The sequence below is a fragment of the Callorhinus ursinus genome, unplaced genomic scaffold (assembly GCF_003265705.2).
Source record: "Callorhinus ursinus isolate GAN/ISIS: 27379988/994484 unplaced genomic scaffold, GSC_fseal_2.0 scaffold34, whole genome shotgun sequence".
In the NCBI taxonomy this organism is placed as follows: Eukaryota; Metazoa; Chordata; class Mammalia; order Carnivora; family Otariidae; genus Callorhinus; species Callorhinus ursinus.
The window spans coordinates 10,815,199-10,835,522 of NW_027397096.1; the positions used below are offsets into that span (position 1 = coordinate 10,815,199).

The following is a 20,324-nucleotide window of genomic DNA, read 5'->3' on the forward strand; positions in this document are numbered from 1 at the left end:
TCTTCCCAATTTTGTACCTTCAGCTATGAATATGTGGAGTAGTGGCCTCTCTTTTTAAATCCTCCACTCTATTTTCTTATTGGAAGTTTACATGCAACAATATGTATAAAATCAGAACTTACCGGGATATCATCTGTGCGGTTGTCCTTCCACACCTCTAAAAGTGCAACCACCATGTCTCTCAGTTCAACCCTGGAGAGAACTCCATCACGGTCAACATCAAACACCTTGAAGCAAACTAAAGAAAAGAAACTCTTATGGAGGGAAATTACTTTTCTATTCTGAAGTACAATGACTTTCACTAGAAGTTGCCCTACTAAAATCACTTAGTTTCTCAAGCAAGTATATTCTGGATTAAGTTCTCATCTGGAGCAGACTATAATACGTCTTTAAAGTCCTCTGCACTAGTAGGATTTCTGCATACTTCATATATCTCTCTCTGAATCACTACCTGGGTTACAGAGTCCTATCCTTTCCCCAAATCTAGAGCTAAATTCCTTGCAAACTAATAAAAAAGGATTAAGTTACCATACAATAAATATTATAATACCTCAGAGTTTTGAGGAGGTAATCCAAGCCTTTAATTTCTAATATTTAAAACTGATCATTGCAGAATTGATTTTTATAATGTTGAAAATATTCCATTTATATTAAGAATCAATAATAAGGTGGGGCACCTGGGTGGCTCAGTCGGTTAAGCGTCTGACTCTTGGTTTTGGCTCAGGTCATGAACTAAGGGTCATGATATCAAGCCCCACTTTGGGCTCCATGCTCAGTGGGGAGTCTGCTTGAGATTCTCTCTCTCCCTCTCTTGCTGGCCCTCCCCATCCCTGCTCACTCTCACAATTGCTCACTCTCTCTCAAATTTAAAAAAGAAAAAAGAATCAATAACAAGGTGTTATAAAGATGGTCTGCTTCCACTCTGCCTCTCTAATATAATTAATGCACACTCAATTTTTTGCCAAAGAACAATTTCAACTCTTCAATGAAGTTATATACAACATGCTAAGAATTAGAAATATCAGCAGTGGGGTGCCTGGGTGGCTCAGTCGGTTTAGGTGTCTGACTTTGGCTCAGGTCATGATCTCAGGGTCCTGGGATTGAGCCCTGCTCAGCAATAAGTCTGCTTCTCTACTCAGCAAGAAGTCTGCTTCTCCCTCTACCCCTCCCCTAATTCCTGCACATACACTCTCCCAAATAAATAAATAAAATCTTCAAAAAAAAAAAGAAAAGAAATAGCAGCACTTTCCTAATTAACTCCAAACAAATCACGACAGTTTGCTAACTTCTGTTAGTCCATCAGCAGAAAGGAAATTAAAAACAAATATAAGGTGATAATTAACCTCATGTGAGAAGCAAAGATTTCAGCCTCCTTATTTAAAATTAGAACTTTAATGGGAACATGTAATCTACTATAAAGCCAGACTGTAGTAATGGCATATCATCAGGGAAGAATCCTGAATTTTAAGATTAAATAATTATCTATTTCAATATGCTGCCATAATAATTATGCTATTAAATCAATTGAGTGCATCACAGTAAATATTACTAAAGAAGATCAAAATATCAAATAGCACACCCAAAATAAGTGACATTTGTGAAGCTGTATTTTAGAAAGACACAGAAATGATGACCCTAGTAAATACAATAGAATTAGGTTCCAATTTGTTGCATTTTCTCAAATATGGTTAAGATTTAATAATGTAATGTAACTTATGCTTGTAAATTATGCTATAACATTTTAGCTAGGTTAAAAAGACCATTTTAGTATTTAATAAAGTTGTGTTTTGATCATAGATTTCATCTTACTAATAAAATATTAATGTATACAAGTGACAGAAAATGAGTTGTACTTTAAATTATGCAAGACACAAAATTCTCTATGGACTACCAGAAAATGTTTTCTAAATGCTTACTGTCAAATATATTGTGACTGATGTAGTTCACTTATCATGAACTGCAAATTCATCAGGAAAATCAATTCCATTATTAATCACAAAGATCCCAAACTACTCCACAGTAAAAAAGAAGAGAAGATTGAATCCTTAGACTGACTTCAGTAAAACCTCAACATGAGACTGGTATTTGCCAACCTGACAACGTGATAAAAATTCAAGCCTTAATACACAGATGATTTTACATGGATGAATGCTAATTTTTTCTCTGTATATACAGTTTGCAAATTTTTAATTGTTTAAATTAAATGTTTAACACACTTACATTTTTGTCTTTCAGCCAGGGGTCCCCTGCAACAGGCTGATAACCCACAAGATATCTCCTTAAAATCTATATGATTGTCACGATTTTCATCAAAAGCATTGAACAAACCTGTGAAATAGGAAAAGACACCATAAATCACAGCCAACAAGCCTCCTAATGTTAATACTATCATGTTTATGAAAGGAGCATGACACCCATAAACTGGCCAAATTAAAAAAAAAAAAAGCTTATCAGTAATTCCCACTGTCTCAGGAAGCATTTTTCTCCTGGTATAACTAAAACTTAAGATCCTAGCAGAAAATACATTACAGTCGTTTAGTGTTCAGTTATATTTTCCTGTTTGTCTCTATCTTCTATCAGTTGTAACAGCTAAAGATGACAATAGTATGTAAAAAATTAAAATCAATTTAAAAAATTAAAAACTGAAAAAAATCAGCAATTACAATTATCCTTACTTAGAATGATTAAGAAGAAAAAGGAAAAATGAAGGAGAAAAGCTGATGTATGCTCAAAGATATAACATGCTATGTAAGCTCCCATAAAGCTTTCATTAAGCAAAGAAAAAAAACACCATATTACAAACAAAAGATATTCTCTGTACTGTAGTCTTCTTTGTCATAGTTCATGTTTTATAAATAAATATTTAAAATCAGAAAGAATATAATCCTGTGGTTTTTAAACTTTTTGTAAAATACAAATGGAATAATTTTGTTTTCAAATAAAATGATTTCTCAATATTCAATTCTAAAAAGGTAAAATCTCAATTGCACTGTTGAAGTAAGTGGAAAAGTCTAGAGCCCTATCTGTTCTGGCTCTTCCAATAAGTACTTCTGAAGTAGCCCAGGAATCTGAAGAACACAGACTGTACATTTTAAGAATGTAATTCCTTAAACAGTAGAAAACTAAAGCTCAGCAGGGGTTAAATGATTGGCCAAAAGTAAAGAAAAGTCGAAAAAGGTCAGAATCAAAAAGAGAACCCAAATATTCAGATTCTGAATATTTTTATGATATCACCCATAATTACTCTCTGTATTCCTAATTAAACAAAAAATGTTATAATAATGAAAAGTTTAGAGCTAGAAAGGACCTCAGAGATGGTCCAGTCCAATAGTTTCTTAAATCTTTTTTTGGTGCAGGGGGTATAGGGGTGGGGTGGGGTGGATACAGCAGTGGAACCTTCTTATGTAGAAGAAAAAAAGTGGAGGCGCTTGAGGTGAGGAAGAGGTGGGGTTATGTGTGGAGACCTGGAGCTCTACCCAGGCAGTGACCACCACCCTAATCCCTACACCAGTGGCTGAGATACTTCACTGGAATACAGTGACTAACTTGGTCAAACTCGTTTTATATTTGAGGATATTCAGGTGCAGGGAGCTAACCTTTATGCAAGGTTACATAGGTAGAATAGGAAGCTCAACACTACAATCTTAATTCCCCTTTTAGTTTTTTTCCACTATACTATTTTTAAGAAACTTGCAAACTTATAACATTATGGTCTTTTAGAGTTAAGATATATTGATTAGAAATAAGAGATGGCTTCAGGTGTGTTTACCAAAGAACATTTGTAGAAAATAGAATGATTCCTACCTTCACTTAGAGATGGACGAATGGGTGGTGAAACCAATGGGCCAAATGTCTCTAGGTCAAACCGTCCAGTCCGGGATTGAGCCTTTAGCAACCAGTAGCGTTTCTCCAGATCAATGATGTCTGATTCCTCCACTGAGCGTTAAATCAAATAAGATTATAAAACCTCAGACTTCTCTTCTAGGCAGTTAGTTCAATCTGATCATTTAACTTCCAAGGATATATTTTAATTTTCCAATTCAATTGCTAAAAACAATTACCTAAACAAAACTCTGAAAGACAAATACATTATATCTAAAATGGCATGAAAATTGGGGTGCCTGGGTGGCTTAGCTGGTTAAGTGTCTGACTCTTGATTTTGGCTCATATCATGATCTCAGGGTCATGAGATCTAGCCTGGAGTTGGGCTCCCCACTGGGTGTGCAGCCTGATTAAGATTCTCTCTCCCTCTCCATATGCCCCTCCCCCACCCCCGCCTGTGCTCTAAAATAAATTAAAAAATAAAGAAAACGGCCTGAAAATTAAATTTAAATTAATATAAAAGTGGCTTCAAAATCAGAAAAAAAATGTTTGCAATTTCCCATTAAGTAGTTTGCTTAAATCCAACATGTAAAATAATAAACAACTGAGATATTTCTTTTTGGGTTCCTATACCACTTTTCTTATACTCATTTTTCATAATTTTCCATCTCTATCTTGGATTTAAAGATTTTTTTTTTAATTCACGTTAGTTAACATATAGTATATTATTAATTTCAGGGGGAGAATTTAATGATTCATCAGTTGCATGTAACACCCAGTGCTCATTACATCAAGTGCCCTCCTTAATGCCCATCACCCAATTACCTCATTCCCCCCACCCACCTCCCCTCTAGCAACCCTCAGTTTGTTCCCTAGAGTTAAGAGTCTCTTATGGTTTGCCTCTCTCTCTGTTTTTATCTTATTTCATTCCTGGTTACACTGTAATCATCCTAATAGCAGGATCCATGTCTGATTCATCCTGTTGATAGAATAACTACCTACCTAGTCAATACTTATTAAATTAATGAAAAAGAATATGAAAAGGATCTTATAAATAACAAAAGTCAATAAATGACAGATGAGGTAGAATAGGATTTACAATGTGGTAAGTAATAGGAGCATCATGAAAACATGAATATCTTTCTCTCCTCATTCAACAGAAGGTACAATAAAAAATTACAGATAAGCTCCAACCATAGTTACATTTTATATGTGCTTTTCCCCCCAAGGAACTAAAGTAAGATCTAGAAAGCAAGCAGGTGAGTCCTTCCATTGCCATGGTTTTTTTTACCTGCAGCCACTTTCCAGACATTGGTAAGGTATGAGGACCCTAAGCAGTGAGATTTCACAAAGTTAAACCGAGAAGCTGTAGTTCTGGGAGGTTAAGACAGCTGAAATTTACAGGGCAGATTACTGGAGAGGAAAGAGTTATACAAAGAAAGAGCTCCAAAAGTCCGCACAGGACTTTTGTTGAGTTTTGGCAGAATAGCAGAAGAGTAAGCTGTGTATGCACACAGTGAAATTCATTGAGGCTGGGCTTGGATATGCCTAAGTTTTGACCAGCCAGAGTGGAGATACCTTACTGAATAAACACTGGGAGTATTCATAGACTCAGAGGGTCACACTTAAAAAAGGGGAAAAACTAACTCCAGAATAAAGACTACTCCAGACCTGCCCCAACACAGCTTTTAAAAAAATCCTTCAAAATGTCAAGCTGATCCACAAGTAATTTAACTGCCTATCAAAAGAAAACAAACTTCTTTTAAAGGGCGAATCCACTTAGCCTTAAGATTCACAATGTCTAGCATCCACAAAAATATGAAAACAAGCAGGAAAAAGCGATCCAAAACCAAGATAAAAATTAGTCAATACAAAAAGCTAATAGAAATAACAGATGATGGAATTAGCAAACAAGGCCTTAAAACATCTATTAGAAATACCTCAAGAATTTACGGAAAACCATGACTACACTGAGGAAAGAAATGGAATCTATAAAAAAGTACCAACTGGAACTACTAAAGAATACAATATCTGAAATTTAAAAATTCACTGGAAAATTTAATAGCAGATTAAAACCTACAGAGGAAAGATAAGTGATTCTGAACACCAAGCAAAAGAAATGCTATCCAAATGGAAGCATAAGAGAGAAAAAAGGTGAAGTTACTAGAATCTTAGTGAACTATATAAGATAGTATCAAGCAGCACAACACACATGGGATCCCATAAAGGGATGGCAGAAAATATTTGAAATAATAACAGCTGAAAAATTCCCAAATCTGATGAAAACTGTAATTCCACAAATCCCAAAGTTCATTAGACAACTCTGTGTAAGAAAAATTCAAAGAAAACCAAACCACGGCAAGTCACAATCAAATTGCTAATAGCAAAACTTTAAAGCAGCAACAGAGGTAAGCAAAACACATTACAAACAAGGGAACGAAGATAAGCAATGACTTCCCTTCAGAAACAAGGGAGCCAGAAGACAATGGGGGAAAAAAGTGCTGAAAGAAAAAAAGTACTGTTAATCTCATATTCTATATCCCGTGAAAATATTCTTCCCCAAAAAAAGGCAAAATGAAGAATTTTTTGGACAAATCAAAGCTGAGAGACTTCATCAATAGCAGAACTGCACCAAAGGTAGTATTAAAGGATGTTCCTCAGACTGAATGATGCCAGAGAGCAATCAACACAAAGGAATGATGAAAATAGGGAATGCAAAGTCCCTAATTTCCATGGGGCTGATATCACTGATCATCCCAGATTTTGGATAGGAGCTTGACTGCAGCTTTGGTTAGACTAAGTTTGCCTCTGTTCAAATGCTTTGAAAACTGAGTTCAGATTTTTATTCAGGAAAACCCAGAAACTGCTAGTTTTTGAAATTAGGGGTCCATAAACTCCAGCCTAAAGGCTGCATGCATGTTTATATAAATAACATTTTATTAAAACACAGCCACGCCATTTACTTACATATAGTCTATGACTGCTAATGTCTTATAATGGCAGAGTTGAGTAATGGTGATAAACAGACATATGGCCCCCAAGTCTGAAATATTTATTATCTGTCTTTTTAAAAAAACGTTTTGTCAATCTCTGTGTTAGACCTTAAACTTGCATGACCGCAAGACCAAAACTATGAGACTTCACAAAATGACAGCACCTAGGGACCACAGAGCCTTGAGACTGCTAGCCTTCAACAGTCTGAGATTTCAAAACTGTTAGGCCATGAAACTGCAAATCAAGAGATCTCTCTTCACTTTTCAGCTTGCCCCCAATCTCAGCAAGATTTCCACATGAGAGAACTGGGTGGAAACAATTATCTTTGTATTTAGGGTCTCTTCAGATTCAAATCTGAAACAGGTTTCTCAAAAGTCTGGCTGGTTTCTCCTCATTCCAGTAAAGCTTGTCCTCAGGCAGGCTCACTCCTCTGCCAGCCTTACTCCCAATCTCAGCCTCTGGCCTGAGATAGGAAAGCCCTCTACATCCCTTGATCACCTAGGAAGGGCTTTGTCCCTCTGGAGTTTAGTCTTTCCCTCTCCCTTCCTAAGATTTCTTTGCATTCGAGGGCTTTAAAAAAAGAGTATGATTATTTAGTTTATGTGATGATTTCATGTTATTACAATGGGAGTGAAGGTCTTTCATATCTTTCTACTTCCCAACCTCAAGCAGAACCCTTCAATTATTATTTAACATGAATCTGAAAATTCTCGCCAATTCAGTAAGATATAAATACAAAGTATAAAATTAGAAAAGAAGCAAGGTTATTCTTTGCATATGAGCACAATGCATATCAAAAAACAGAGGTTTTTTATTTTTTTACAAATTATAACTGAGTTTAAAAATCTGTAGAGATACAAAATACATATACAAAAATCAATGTTTTTCTCTATAACATTAATAACATGTAAGAAAACATTAAAGAGAAAAAACACAAAACTAGCAATTCCCCATAAGAAACAAATATCTAAAAGTAAACTTTAAAATGTGAGATTTTTATGAAGAAAACTTTATAAAATAATATTAAAGATCTGAATAAATGAAGCCTACCATGGTCCTAAAAAGGGCCTTGATAGAGGCATACCATGGGCTTGAATAGGGTGGTTCTGTAAGATCATACTGTGAGGGTGACAGGAGTACAGATCCAGAGGAGGCAAGGGGGCAAATGGAGAAAAACCTTTCTACACAGAGAGAACAAGGAGAGAGGCCTTGAGACAAAAGCACGCTTAGCAAGGTCAAGGAAAAGAAAGAAGATCAGAGTGACTGAAGTGGAGTTAGTGAGGGAGACAGGAGTAGGAGATAAAGTCTAAGGAAAAATGGGGGTCAGATTAATGTAGGTCATTGTGAGGACTCTGGTTTTAAACTGTGAACCATGGAGGGCCTGAAGCGGAGGAGTGACATGATCTCACTTAGATTACTCTTCTCTTGAAAAACATTAAGACCACAGATTAACAAGCACAGACAGACAATTCATAATAATGGGGGGACTTAATTTCACTAATAATAAAAAAAACCACTTCAGAAGAAAAATTTAAACAGAATCATGCTACTTCTCTGCTTCAAAACTTTTCAACATTCTTCCCGAAGACACCTGCAATGGTTACTCCAACGACTCCTTCAGTTCTTTACTCAAATGTCACATTCTCAGACCATCTGAACTGCACCCCACCTGATGATACTCCTCCATCCCTTTTCCCTGTTTTACTTTGCTCCCTAATATTTATCAATATATGGCATAATTTACTTGTTTTGTTTATTGGATGCCTCCTTCAGCTAGAACATATCCTCCTTGAGGTAAGGTCTTACGGCCTATTTTGTTCATTGTTATATTCTAACACTCAGAATAATACCTGACACATTTTGAACACTCATTTAATACTTTTTAATGAACAAATAAGAATTATTTGTTGAACCCAGGATATATATATTCAGAATAATGTTAACTGTGATAAAAGATGAAGATTGGTATCAGTAGGGAAACTTGGCCTCCAATAACATACAAGTTACTAGGAAGACAAGAACAGTGTTCTCTAAATTTCCACTGCTTTCAAAGGATTCTTACTCTATTCTTTAGTAGTTTTAGCACAAATTTAGGGGGAAAACTTTTTTACTCACCAACAAGATAACTGAGAGATAGTCAAATCAAAATGCATACCTGTACTGTATTTGTGTAAGTGCTATAGTCGTAAGAAGGTGAATAAATGAAAACATATATTCTACCAACTTCCACAAAATTTTAAGAAAAATTACATTCCTTTTGCTTGGTTTTCAAGGGGCTCTCAGGACTTAAAGCTGATGTTTCTCTATTTTCCCTTCATACTCCTTATTCTGCCCTGTTTTCTATACCTGAAACCTAAAAGAGAGGTTTTTACTTAAATGATCTAAGAGTGAAATTCTTTTGAAAGTAAAATATGAAAATAAAAATCAATCTGCACTAGGAATACAGAATTTTGTACACGTTATTACACATGAGCAGATGGAAGAACTGAGATTTTGAGAAAGACAATGTTCTAATTTACCCTGAAGCAGAAAAAGTACATGGAAATGACCATACCTGCCACAGGTGAAAACAAAAAAGGCCTTGACCAGATGTCACTGATTCTAACTTGTCCCCATTTTATGCTCTCTTAGAAAGTTCTTAACTTGGCTATCCCTAGAATAGTCCTCTTAATGATCCACAAAATCTAGGAACAGGGATTCTAAGAGTGACAATGAAGTTACCCTACACTTTGATATTTAAAAAGAACTAATTACTTATTATTAAAAGTAACTATAAACAACAGTGAAAACTGAGTCACAGTTATAACATGTTCTAAAAAGTTAAAAACTCAAGGGGCGCCTGGGTGGCTCAGTCAGTTAAGCATCTGCCTTCGGCTCAGGTCATGATCCCAGGGTCCTGGGACTGGGCCCCACATCAGGCTCTCTGCTCAGCAGGAAGCCTGCTTCTCCTTCTCCCTCTGCCTGCAGGTCCCCCTGCTTGTGCTGTCAAATAAATAAAATCTTTAAAAAAAAAGTTAAAAATTGAAAATACTAATAATACTAATTTAATTTTTAATTTTTTTTAGAAAGATTTTATTTGAGAGAGAAAGCGAGCACAAATGGGGGTAGGGACAGAGGGAGAGGGAGAAGCAGACTCCCCACTGAGTGGGGAGCCAGATGCTCGATCCTAGGACTGAGAGATCATGACCTGGGCTGAAGTCAGACACTTAATCCACTGAGCCACCCAAGCACCCCAATTTTAAATTTATATTACTTGTTTTTACTAGACTAGTAACACATTTTGTTGCATGAAAAATTATTTAAAATATAGGTAATACAAAAAAGGAAAAAGAAAAAATATAATTGCATGTTTTCATACAGCCATATTTATTTGGACATACATGTATTTATTTATTTAAAGATTCATTTATTTGTTTTAGAAAGAGAGAGAGCACGCACGCACACAAGACAGAGCTAGAGCATGAGCAGGGGGAGGGATAGAGGGAGAGGGAGAGGAAAAGAGAGAATCCCAAGCAGACTCCCTGCTGAGCTCGGAGCCCAAAGTGGGGCGCAATCCCATGACCCTGAGATCATGACCTGAGCCAAAAATCAAGAGTCGGACGCTTAACTGATTGAACCACCCAAGCACCCCTGAAGGTACATGTATTTAAACCTAATGTCACTTAGATTGTTTGGGAAGATTATTTTCAATACTTTCATTGTTATCATCTATACCGTTGTTATGATTTCTCAAATTACACAAAATCATTGTTCACAGTTTCAAATAATCAATGGGCTAAATTAATTTTTAAAATTTTATATCAAAATCATCAAGAAAGACTGAGATACAAAAAAGATAAAATTTTCACACAAGTGTACATTTTTCTTTTTTAAACAAAGACCAAACATACTACATTGTAACCTTCTTTTTTTTTTTTAAAAGACTTTATTTATTTGAGAGAGAGAATGAGAGAGAGAGCGAGCACATGAGAGGGGGGAGGGTCAGAGGGAGAAGCAGACTCCCCGCTGAGCAAGGAGCCCGATGCGGGACTCGATCCCAGGACTCCAGGATCATGACCTGAGCTGAAGGCAGTCGCTTAACCAACTGAGCCACCAAGGCGCCCCCCTTGTTGTAACCTTCTGATGAATCAACCTTTGCAAAGGTCCAATTATTTTGGAACTGGAGCTAATTTTTAAAATATGCAAAACTTCTAATGAGCACGTAGCTTTCATTTTTTTTAGAAGAGAGGTATCTACTTCAAATACCTAGATAACTGAATCTACTAAAAAGAAGTATTTAAAAATTTAACAATAAGGAGAGTAATCACAGGTGTCTGATAAATATATTAAGATAGCATACTGTTTCCTTTTCCAAAATTAAGATATCTGTTCACTCCATTTAGAATATATGAAAGAAAGAGAAACCTCTTCTGTTCCTGCAGAGAAACAGCTTTCTCAAATTCTAAACTTTCTTCCAAGTAATAGATCTGCACATAAAAAATCTGACCCTGAAACAAAACAAAGAAGACAGCAGCCTTAACGGAAACTGTGTTCTTATTTCTATAATTCTTGGTACTGAGCATATGTTCAGTAAGTACTTCTGATTAACTGGTGTTTACACAATACACTAAATTAGAAACACACACACAAATCACACTAACTGCCTTTCAATTTTTTTTTACTTTTGAAAACTGTTTATTAATCTCCTTAAGAAACACAATTTCTTTGCTTAAGGAGAAATGTGGAAAGACACGCAGAAGATATTTAAAAGAAAAAAAAATGATTAGACTGTCATGGTCACCAATTAAAACCATGTTTTACGGTTGCCTTTTAAACTTATGTGATCTGTTCGTATTTTCGTTATAGACTGCATGCAATCCATTATCGAGTATTTGCCAAAAGCAAGCTAAAGTAAATTATATATATTAGTACTAACCAAACATTTTACATGAATTGGCAGCTGAATTCCTGGGAAGAGGGAAGGAAACTAACTTTATTTTCACTTAAAGAAGTTAGAGGTAATGACTGCAATAATTACTCTACTGGCAATTCATAGGTCAATACCAAAACTTACACTTTACTAGTTAAATAGGATTGAATTTATCACCCACCTACAGGTATAATTTTTTCTGGTTCACAACAGCAGCACACCATACTCCCAACATTCTAAATAATTCTTGGCCCATACTTTGGGCCATCCTAATCAAGTCTCACCTTACCAGAGGCTGCAGCTGCAGAAATAGGTCTTTAATGCCAAAACTGGATTCTCATTTAAAACAAAACAAAACAAAACAAAAACAGGCAAAATATCCCAGTATTTTCAAACAGTAACATAGCTCTTTAACATTGTTGAGGAAGCAACCTGTTCACAAACGCAATGACCTTCTGAGATCTACTTAAATCGGCTGTAATCCCTACATCACATACAACCAGCTAAGAGGATAATGAAGAAGGGATATGCAGATTTACTAGGCGTTTATATTCAAAGAATCACTGAAATACTTTTTTTCTCATTGAAAAAAGGTGCTAGCAATACCAACTGAAGTGTGGCAAGGGAATATAATAACATGAATTTTTAGTTGAGATAATAAATGCTAAAACAGAGACAATTTAAGTTAGATATGAAAAGAAAAATGATCAAAATGAATTCTATGGCCCTAAAATTAGCCCAAAATACTACATTAATTACCTCAACATCCAGATTCTACTACTAAAAAGAAATCACTGAGTTAATAGGCTTATTCATTCTTATGATACATTTTAAGGAAATCCCAAAAACTCTTTCTTAGTTTATTTAGAGACATATTTATAAGAAAGAATAGGCACAGGGGCACCTGGGTGGCTCAATCCATTAAGTGTCTGACTCTTGATCTCAGCTCAGGTCTTGATCTCAGGAATGTGAGTTCAAGCCCTATGCTGGGCTCCATGATGGGTGTGGAGCCTACTTAAGAAAACAAAAACAAAAATAAAGAAAAAAAATTGGTACAAATATTTTCTGCCAAAAATATAGCTAAATTATGTGAAAATATGATCAACACTAAAGAAAATAACTCATTTTTAAAACATAGTTCATAAAATCATAGTTCTACTGCCAATTTCACTGTTGGTAAATATACAATCATTCAAGGATCTTGCTTGGATCAAATGAAATTAATTATTGACGAGATATAAAAAAATAATCATTTGTAAATATCCCAAGAGGGGGGAAAAAAGGAAATTGGAAAACTGAATCTGCAAAACTGTCTGGAGTCTGAAGGAGATGGCGCACCACAACCACAATAACCACATGACCAACTCCTTTATCTATAATTACAAGCTACTCATAAAAGATTGAAGAATAACAAGAGTGTGTGTCAATAAACTGTTCATCCCAGTTTTGGCACCGATTAGCCATCTGATCTTGAGAAAGTTTCTTTAATTCCTTAGAGCCTTAGTTTCCTCATCTTTAGAATATGGATAAAATGAACCTCAAAGAGGGCACAAGGATTAAACAAGATAATATACACAGAGTACATATAGTACCTCCTCTAGTAAATGCTCAATCTGCACTAATAATGAACCTTCAGGAAGAGAAATTAAGAACACAGTCCTATTTATATACAACTATTAAAAAGAATAAAATATCTAGAAATAAATTTAATCAAGCAGAGAGGAGACCTATACTCTGAAAACTGTAGGACCTTCTTTAGTATTATGTTTAGATTCCCTTCTATTTTTTGTGTATATATTATAGATTTTTGGCTTGTGGTTACCATGAGATTCATACAACACCCGAATATATATACAGTAGTCTATTTTAAGTTTGTGGTCATGTAAGCTCAAATGTATTCTAAAAACACTACATTTTTACCATCTGCCCCCACATTTTATGTTTTTGATGTCATATTTTACTTTTTATTCTGAGTATGCCTTAACTAATTATTGTAGAAATAGACTTTACTACTTTGTCTTTTAACCTTCATACTAGCATTACAAGTGGTTGCACTACCTTTACTATATGTTTGCTTTTACCAGTCGGATTTTTTTCTTTCATAATTTTCTTCTACTTCCTGGCCTTTTCTTTTCCACTTAAAGAAGTCCCTTGAATATTTCTTATAAGGCAGGTTTAATGGTGATAAACTCCTTTAACTTTTGTTTGGGAAGTCTGGGAAACTCTTTCTCTCTCCTTTTATTCTGAGTGATAACCTTGTCGGGGAGAGTATTCTTGGTTGTAGGTTTTTTTCCTTACAGCACTTTGAATATATCATGCTACTCTCTTTGGCCTGCAAAGTTTCTGCTGAAAAATCAGCTCATGGTCTCATGGGGGTTCTCCTGTATTTGCTCTTACTGCTTTTAAGTTTCTCTCTGATCTTAATTTTTGACATTTCATTTGGGGGGAGGGGCAGAAGGAGAGAAGCAGACCCCCACTGAACACAGAGCCGACGGGAGGGCTCAATCTCATGACTTTGAGATTATGACCTGAGCCAAAATCGAGAGTCAGATGCTTACCTGACTGAGCCACCTAGGCGCCCCTAATTTTTGACATTTTAATTATTATGCTTCTTCCTGTGGATCTCTTTGGGTTTATCTCATATGGAACTCTCTGTGATTCCTGGACCTGAATGTCCCCAGATTTAGGGAAATTTTCAGCTTTTATTTCTTCAAAAATGTTTTCTGCCCCTTTCTCTCTTCTCCTTTTGGTACCCCCATGATACACATATTAATAGGCCTGATGTTGTCCCAGAAGTCCTTTAAACCATCCTCATTTTTAATAATTCTTTTTCCTTTTTGCTGTTCAGCTTGGGTGATGTCCACCACTCTGTCTTCCAGATTGTTGATCTGTTTTTCTGCATCATTAATCTGCTATCAATTCCCTCTAGTGTATTTTTCATTTCATTTACTATATTCTTCACCTCTGATTGGTTGTTTTTTATATTTTCTAGCTCTTTGTTGCTGTTTTCACTGTGTTTATCCATTCTTTTCCTCAGTTTGGTGAGCATCTTTAGAACCACTGCTTTTAAGTCTTTATCAAGTAGATTGTTTATCTGTTTCATTAGTTCTTTTTCTGAGGTTTTGTCTTATTTTTTCATTTAGAACATATTCCTGTGTCTCCTCATTCTACCTGTGTTTGTTTCTATGTATTAGGTAGATCAGTCACATCTCCTAGTCTTGAAGGAGTGGCCTTATGTAGAACACATCCTGTGGGGCCCAGAAGCACAGTCCCCCTGGCCACCAAAACCAGGAGCTCCAAGGGTATTCCCCTGTGGGTTGTATGTGCCTTCCTATTGTGACTGGGGTGTGATGGCTGCAAGGGCACTGATAAGTGGGACTGTCCCTAGCACAACTGGCCGAAATGACTGGATGCGGCTGCTACAGGCACACTAGTGAGTTGGGCTGACCCTCTGGGGTGGAAGTCAGTTTGGGGGTTGCTGGTCCAGGCCACACCCACACGCTGCGTGCAGAATGGCAGGAGCTACTTTGGGGGTCCCTGGTCTTGGTGGAGGCCACCCAATGGGTGCTGTGGAGAGGGAGCCATTTGAGAAGGGTACTAGATCCAGCTGACAAGCTGTTTTGGAGAGTCACCTGCTTGGAGGGGGGACAATTTAGGGGTGCAGGAATGCTGGGTTATGGTGAGTGGTACTAGTAAAGCAGATGGAGAATGTCAGAAATGGCACCTACCAGCACCAGGCCAGCTAGGTAGGAGAGTAAGAAAAATGGCACCTACCTCCGTTTCTGTTCCAGGATAAAGTTCCTACAAACCCCTGCCCCTTCAGCACATGCACTAAAATTGGCAAATAAATCTCCTTCACATATGACCTAGGGACTTTTCAAACTCCTGCCTCTGTGCTCTTGGAGTGAGTGCATTTGTGCACAGACTACTTTTAAGAGTAGAGTTTCGGGTTTCTTATAGCTCAGCAGCTCTCCTGGAGTTAAGTGCTGCTGAGTGTCAAAGCAAGGCTTTTTGGGAGCTCATCTTCCCAGTACAGGACCCTAGAGTGGAGATGTCCCATGTGGGGCTTGAAATCCCTTGTTCTCCAGGGAGGACTTCCACACTTGTGATATACCTTCTGCGTAAGGGTTACCACACTGGGGGTGTCGTTCCTGACTACACCACATCTCTGCGCCCCTCCTACCTAGCTCAGTGTGGCTTCTCCTTTCTATCTTTAGTTGTGGATTAGCTGTTCTACTCGTCTTAAGGTTGTTGGGGTTGTAGTTTTGGTGTGTCTGTGAGAGGACGTAAGCCCAGAATCTTCCTTCTCTACCACCTTGATCTTCTTCAGATCTAATCTTAGGTATTTAAATAGCAAATTATAATAGAAAAATATAACAGCCCTAATAAAAATTTAATTGAGATCTACTCAAACATTAAAAACTTTACTCTGCACTAAAGTTCCAATTCAGTTTCTTAAATTAAAAAAAAAAAATGGTAAGGTAACAATAATTTGGAATTTGCAGTTCTGAAAAATGCACTTGCCATGACAAAATCTAAAATCTTGTATAAATGAAATCAGTTAATTATTCTAACCTGTATTGAATACAAATAGCTCCCCAGTTTCCTTTGTGATTTACATAAAAGAGAACAACATTTGATTAAATATGGCAATGTGTTCAACTTACTGTGAATTCAAATTTTACTTTATAATTGTATGTGAAAAAGTAATTAAAGGCATCTACACTCTAATGTAAATCTTATAAGTGAGAAATTTTAATTCCTTTTTGTTTCCTAGATACTTTGGCTCATTACACAAACTTAAATGGAGTCACTGATGCTTTAAAATAAATATTTTCTGTCTACTTATAAATCGGTTAATAACACTATTTTTTTAATACAAGTTTCCACATTCAGGACACATTATTTGAGAAGTTTAATGTACCAAATATTCTCTGAGTGGAAGAGCCTGCAAAGAATTCAACTGTGAACTGTTCACCCAGAAACTGAGAATTTACACATAATATGACAAATCATAGCCATCAGAATGTAAACCTACCCATGTCAGAATTTATAAATGAAATTTAGCAGTAATTCTGACTTTGTGATAATGCTTTCATAGTAAGCCCCATGAAGAACGTAGCTATCTGCTGAAGCCCATAGCCACTGAGTTGTCTATTCCACTGGTTTATGCTGGTTCTTTGTTTCTATAAATTATAAAATAAAACAAACTAAGAAGAAAAAGACTTCCTTCCCACAGATGTGGAGGAGTTAATTTTTATACCAATCTACAACCCTCTATTACAAAATTACTTGCTTTTTTTTTTTTTTAAAGATTTTATTTATTTATTCATGAGAGACAGAGAGAGAGAGAGAGAGAGGCAGAGGGAGAAGCAGGCTCCCAAGGAGCAGGGAGCCCGATGCGGGACTCGATCCCAGGACCCTGGGATCATGACCTGAGCTGAAGGCAGACGCTTAACCATCTGAGCCACCCAGGCGCCCCAAAATTACTTGCTTCTAAAACAATCACTCCCTGGAGATAATGGGGTGAAGCTCACCGACATCTGTAAGCCAAGTGTTCAGTGATACATGAGGATGCATATTCATTGTAAAGCAACAATTCCAGAACACGCATGGAGCTGAGTCCTTTAAAACAGGTATTATCTCAAGTACGCCTAAAGGGTAGAACAATATGCCAACCCAAATATGTCACTTTGGCATAAGGATTAAATTGAGTTGCAGGTAACTGAGAAGAAGCAGGTAAGAGAAAAGCTCTCTGCAAACTACCCCCCGCCCCATTTACTTAATCTGTAAAAGTGTCTTCCCTGCCCCTCTACCAGGAAGGACAGAAATAATCACCAGAGACTACTCTAGATCCTTACCAACATGGAGATTGCACCAGATAAATGAATCTACATAACAAACCTTACTAAGCAGCCCTATCTACTATTAGTTTCTCCACACATTTGCCTTCCCATGATTTGCCACCTCTAGAAGCTCAAAGTCAAAGTCTTTTTCCTTTGTCTTGTCTCTTTCCTACAAAATTACTGTTCTTTGCTAAGATGAGATATAAACTCAAGTTCTAACCACCTGTTTCAGTTACTCATCAATAAATACTCCCATGCATAAGAAATGTTAATAAACTTATGTTTTTTGCTTGTTATCTGCCTTTTGTCGGTCTAATTTAAAGGGTCCTAGCCAATGAACCCAAAATGGATAGAGGAAAAAAGTTTTCCTCCCCTACATGCCTTAGAACACACCTGTGAGGTAAACTGTATCATTTTCCCTGTTTTCCAGAGGAGGAAAAAGAAGTTCAGAGAGATTAAATAAATTTCTCAAACTTACATGAGTAATAAGTGGTAGGGCCAGAGTGTGACTCAGAGTCTGAAGACTCCTAAACATCCTATCAGTATTTCTCAAAATGTAGTTCATGGCCCACCTACATCAGAATTACGTTAGATGTCTGTTCAAGTACACAGTTCTAAGGCCCACTGAATAACAATCATGATCATAGAACCAGTAACCTGCACTTTTAATACCCTCTCCAAATAATTCTAATGCTCAGTTAAAGACTGGTAACTACCAATATACCATCGTAGCCTTATATTTGATTAATTTTTAATTTTGGTGTATTCCTCTTACAAGACACAAGGATTGACAAAATTCAACTAAGATGCCAGCATTTAAAATGTTATAAATAACTGAAAAAATCTGAAGCATAGCATTTCTTCAGGCTTTTACCATACACTACTGACTTATTTCTATGGCCACCAGGGAAATCAATGGGCGCACTACAGGGGTAGATAAAATAATTAATTCAGATAGATAATTCCCTCCTATTTATAATAAGCTGATCCTCTATGTGCCTTAATGCTAACCAATTTTCTGTATTTAACATCATTTATCTAACCAAGGGTTTCAGAAGGAAGATCTTAGAACTAACTTTGCAAACTTCAGCAGTTACTTCAGCAGTGATTTTTAAATATCATAATTCATTTCCCCCTAAAAATATAGTATGTCTTTATATGAACACATACTATGAGACTGTTGAATTTTTTTTTTTTTTTTTTTAAGATTATATCCATTTAGGGCGCCTGGGTGGCTCAGTCGTTGGGCGTCTGCCTTCGGCTCGGGTCATGGTCCCAGGGTCCTGGGATCGAGTCCCGCATCGGGCTCTCTGCTCAGCGGGAAGCCTGCTTCTCCCTCTCCCACTCCCCCTGCTTGTGTTCCTGCTCTCGCTGTCTCTCTCTGTCAAATAAATAAATAAAATCTAAAAAAAAAAAAAAGATTATATCCATTTATATGAGGGACAGTGAGAAAGAATACAGCAGAGGGGGCAGGGGCAGGGAAAAGCAAGCTCCCTGCTGAACAGGAAGCCCTCGATTCTAGGAAGGACCCCGGGATCACCAGGACCTGGGATCACAATGTGAGCTGCAAAGGCAGTCACTTAACCGACTGAGCCACCCAGGCGCCCCGAGACTGTTGAACCTTATTCAAACATGATGTTGGCCTTTCTCCTTGGCATAAGTTTAGTGCTATAATCCTAAAAGAGCATGTACCTCTTGCTCACTCCTCGGGAAATCAAATGTTTAAATCAGTACTTAGGAAGTAGACTGTTAGTGGCTGAAAAATTTTCAATACTGTCCAGTCCAGTAACATGCATTTATTTAGTCCACTGTACTAAAAAGAACTCAAAGATGAATTGGACAAGAGCCTTGTCCTCCAGGGACCTGTAACTTCTGGGGAGAATCAAAGCCATTTCCAAATGCCTCTAAGGTAAGGCAAAAAGCATCTTAATTGCTTTAATTGAAGTGTAAAATGAGCAAGAATGCAAATGGAAAGTAATTCAAACTGAAGTAAAATGGAGAAAGCATGACAAAAAAGGGAGCATATGAATTGGGCTTTGAGGGCAAAGAAGTATTTCTTTGGTCTGCTCAAATCCAGTCTTAGCAAAGAATCCTGCCAAGTTGTCTGCCTACCCTGGATATCTGATCAAGTTCCTCATACCCCACCTTTGATGAATAAGTCCTTGGCTTGCCTTTAGCAAGAATTCCCCCTACCTTTGACATCTCTTCTTAGTAATTTTCCCTCCACTGACCACCTTGCCTCACTCCCCAGCTACAATTCCTCATTTGTCCTCGTTAGAGAGTTTTGACCAATCTCTCTCTCCTCTTGCAATTCACTACTGCAGAAGTCTTGGATTTGAGTCTTCCTTACCATTTTAACAAGTGTCAGAATCACTTTTTCTTTAACATAAGTCATTAAAAGAAAGTAGTCACACTTAGTCAATATTAACAGAAAAATAATTTACCATACAATCACAAATAAAAGCAAAAGTTCAGCAAAATATCCATAAGAATGACAATTTAAATATTAAAGTAAGTTAGAGCTTACAGTGAATATAAAAGATTCCCTAATTGTTTATGCAAAACAATTTTTTTTAAAGAGGCTTCCTATCAAAAATAAAGACAAGGGCACTGAAAAGTAGTAGAATCAAGTTCATTGCCGATTCATGCCAGAATTTATCAGAATTTCTGGTAAGAATGGAACGAAAATGGGCAGAAAAGTAGCTGCTGTATAATTAAGAGCCAGTCATAGTTCCATAAAGCAACAGATACAA

General features: G+C 36.7%; 1 protein-coding gene across 4 annotated transcripts in view; it reads right to left on the reverse strand.

The window, feature by feature from the left end:
* USP32 (ubiquitin specific peptidase 32) overlaps positions 1-20,324 on the reverse strand; it is a 213,956-nt gene that overhangs the window by 76,640 nt on the left and 116,992 nt on the right. For all 4 annotated transcript variants that reach the window (XM_025851484.2, XM_025851483.2, XM_073879501.1 and 1 more), the window contains 3 exons: positions 3,805-3,936; positions 2,221-2,328; positions 123-238 (listed from right to left, as the gene is read on the reverse strand). In XM_025851484.2, the coding sequence (XP_025707269.1) occupies positions 123-238; positions 2,221-2,328; positions 3,805-3,936 (356 nt within the window). The remainder of the gene's footprint in view (positions 1-122; positions 239-2,220; positions 2,329-3,804; positions 3,937-20,324) is intronic.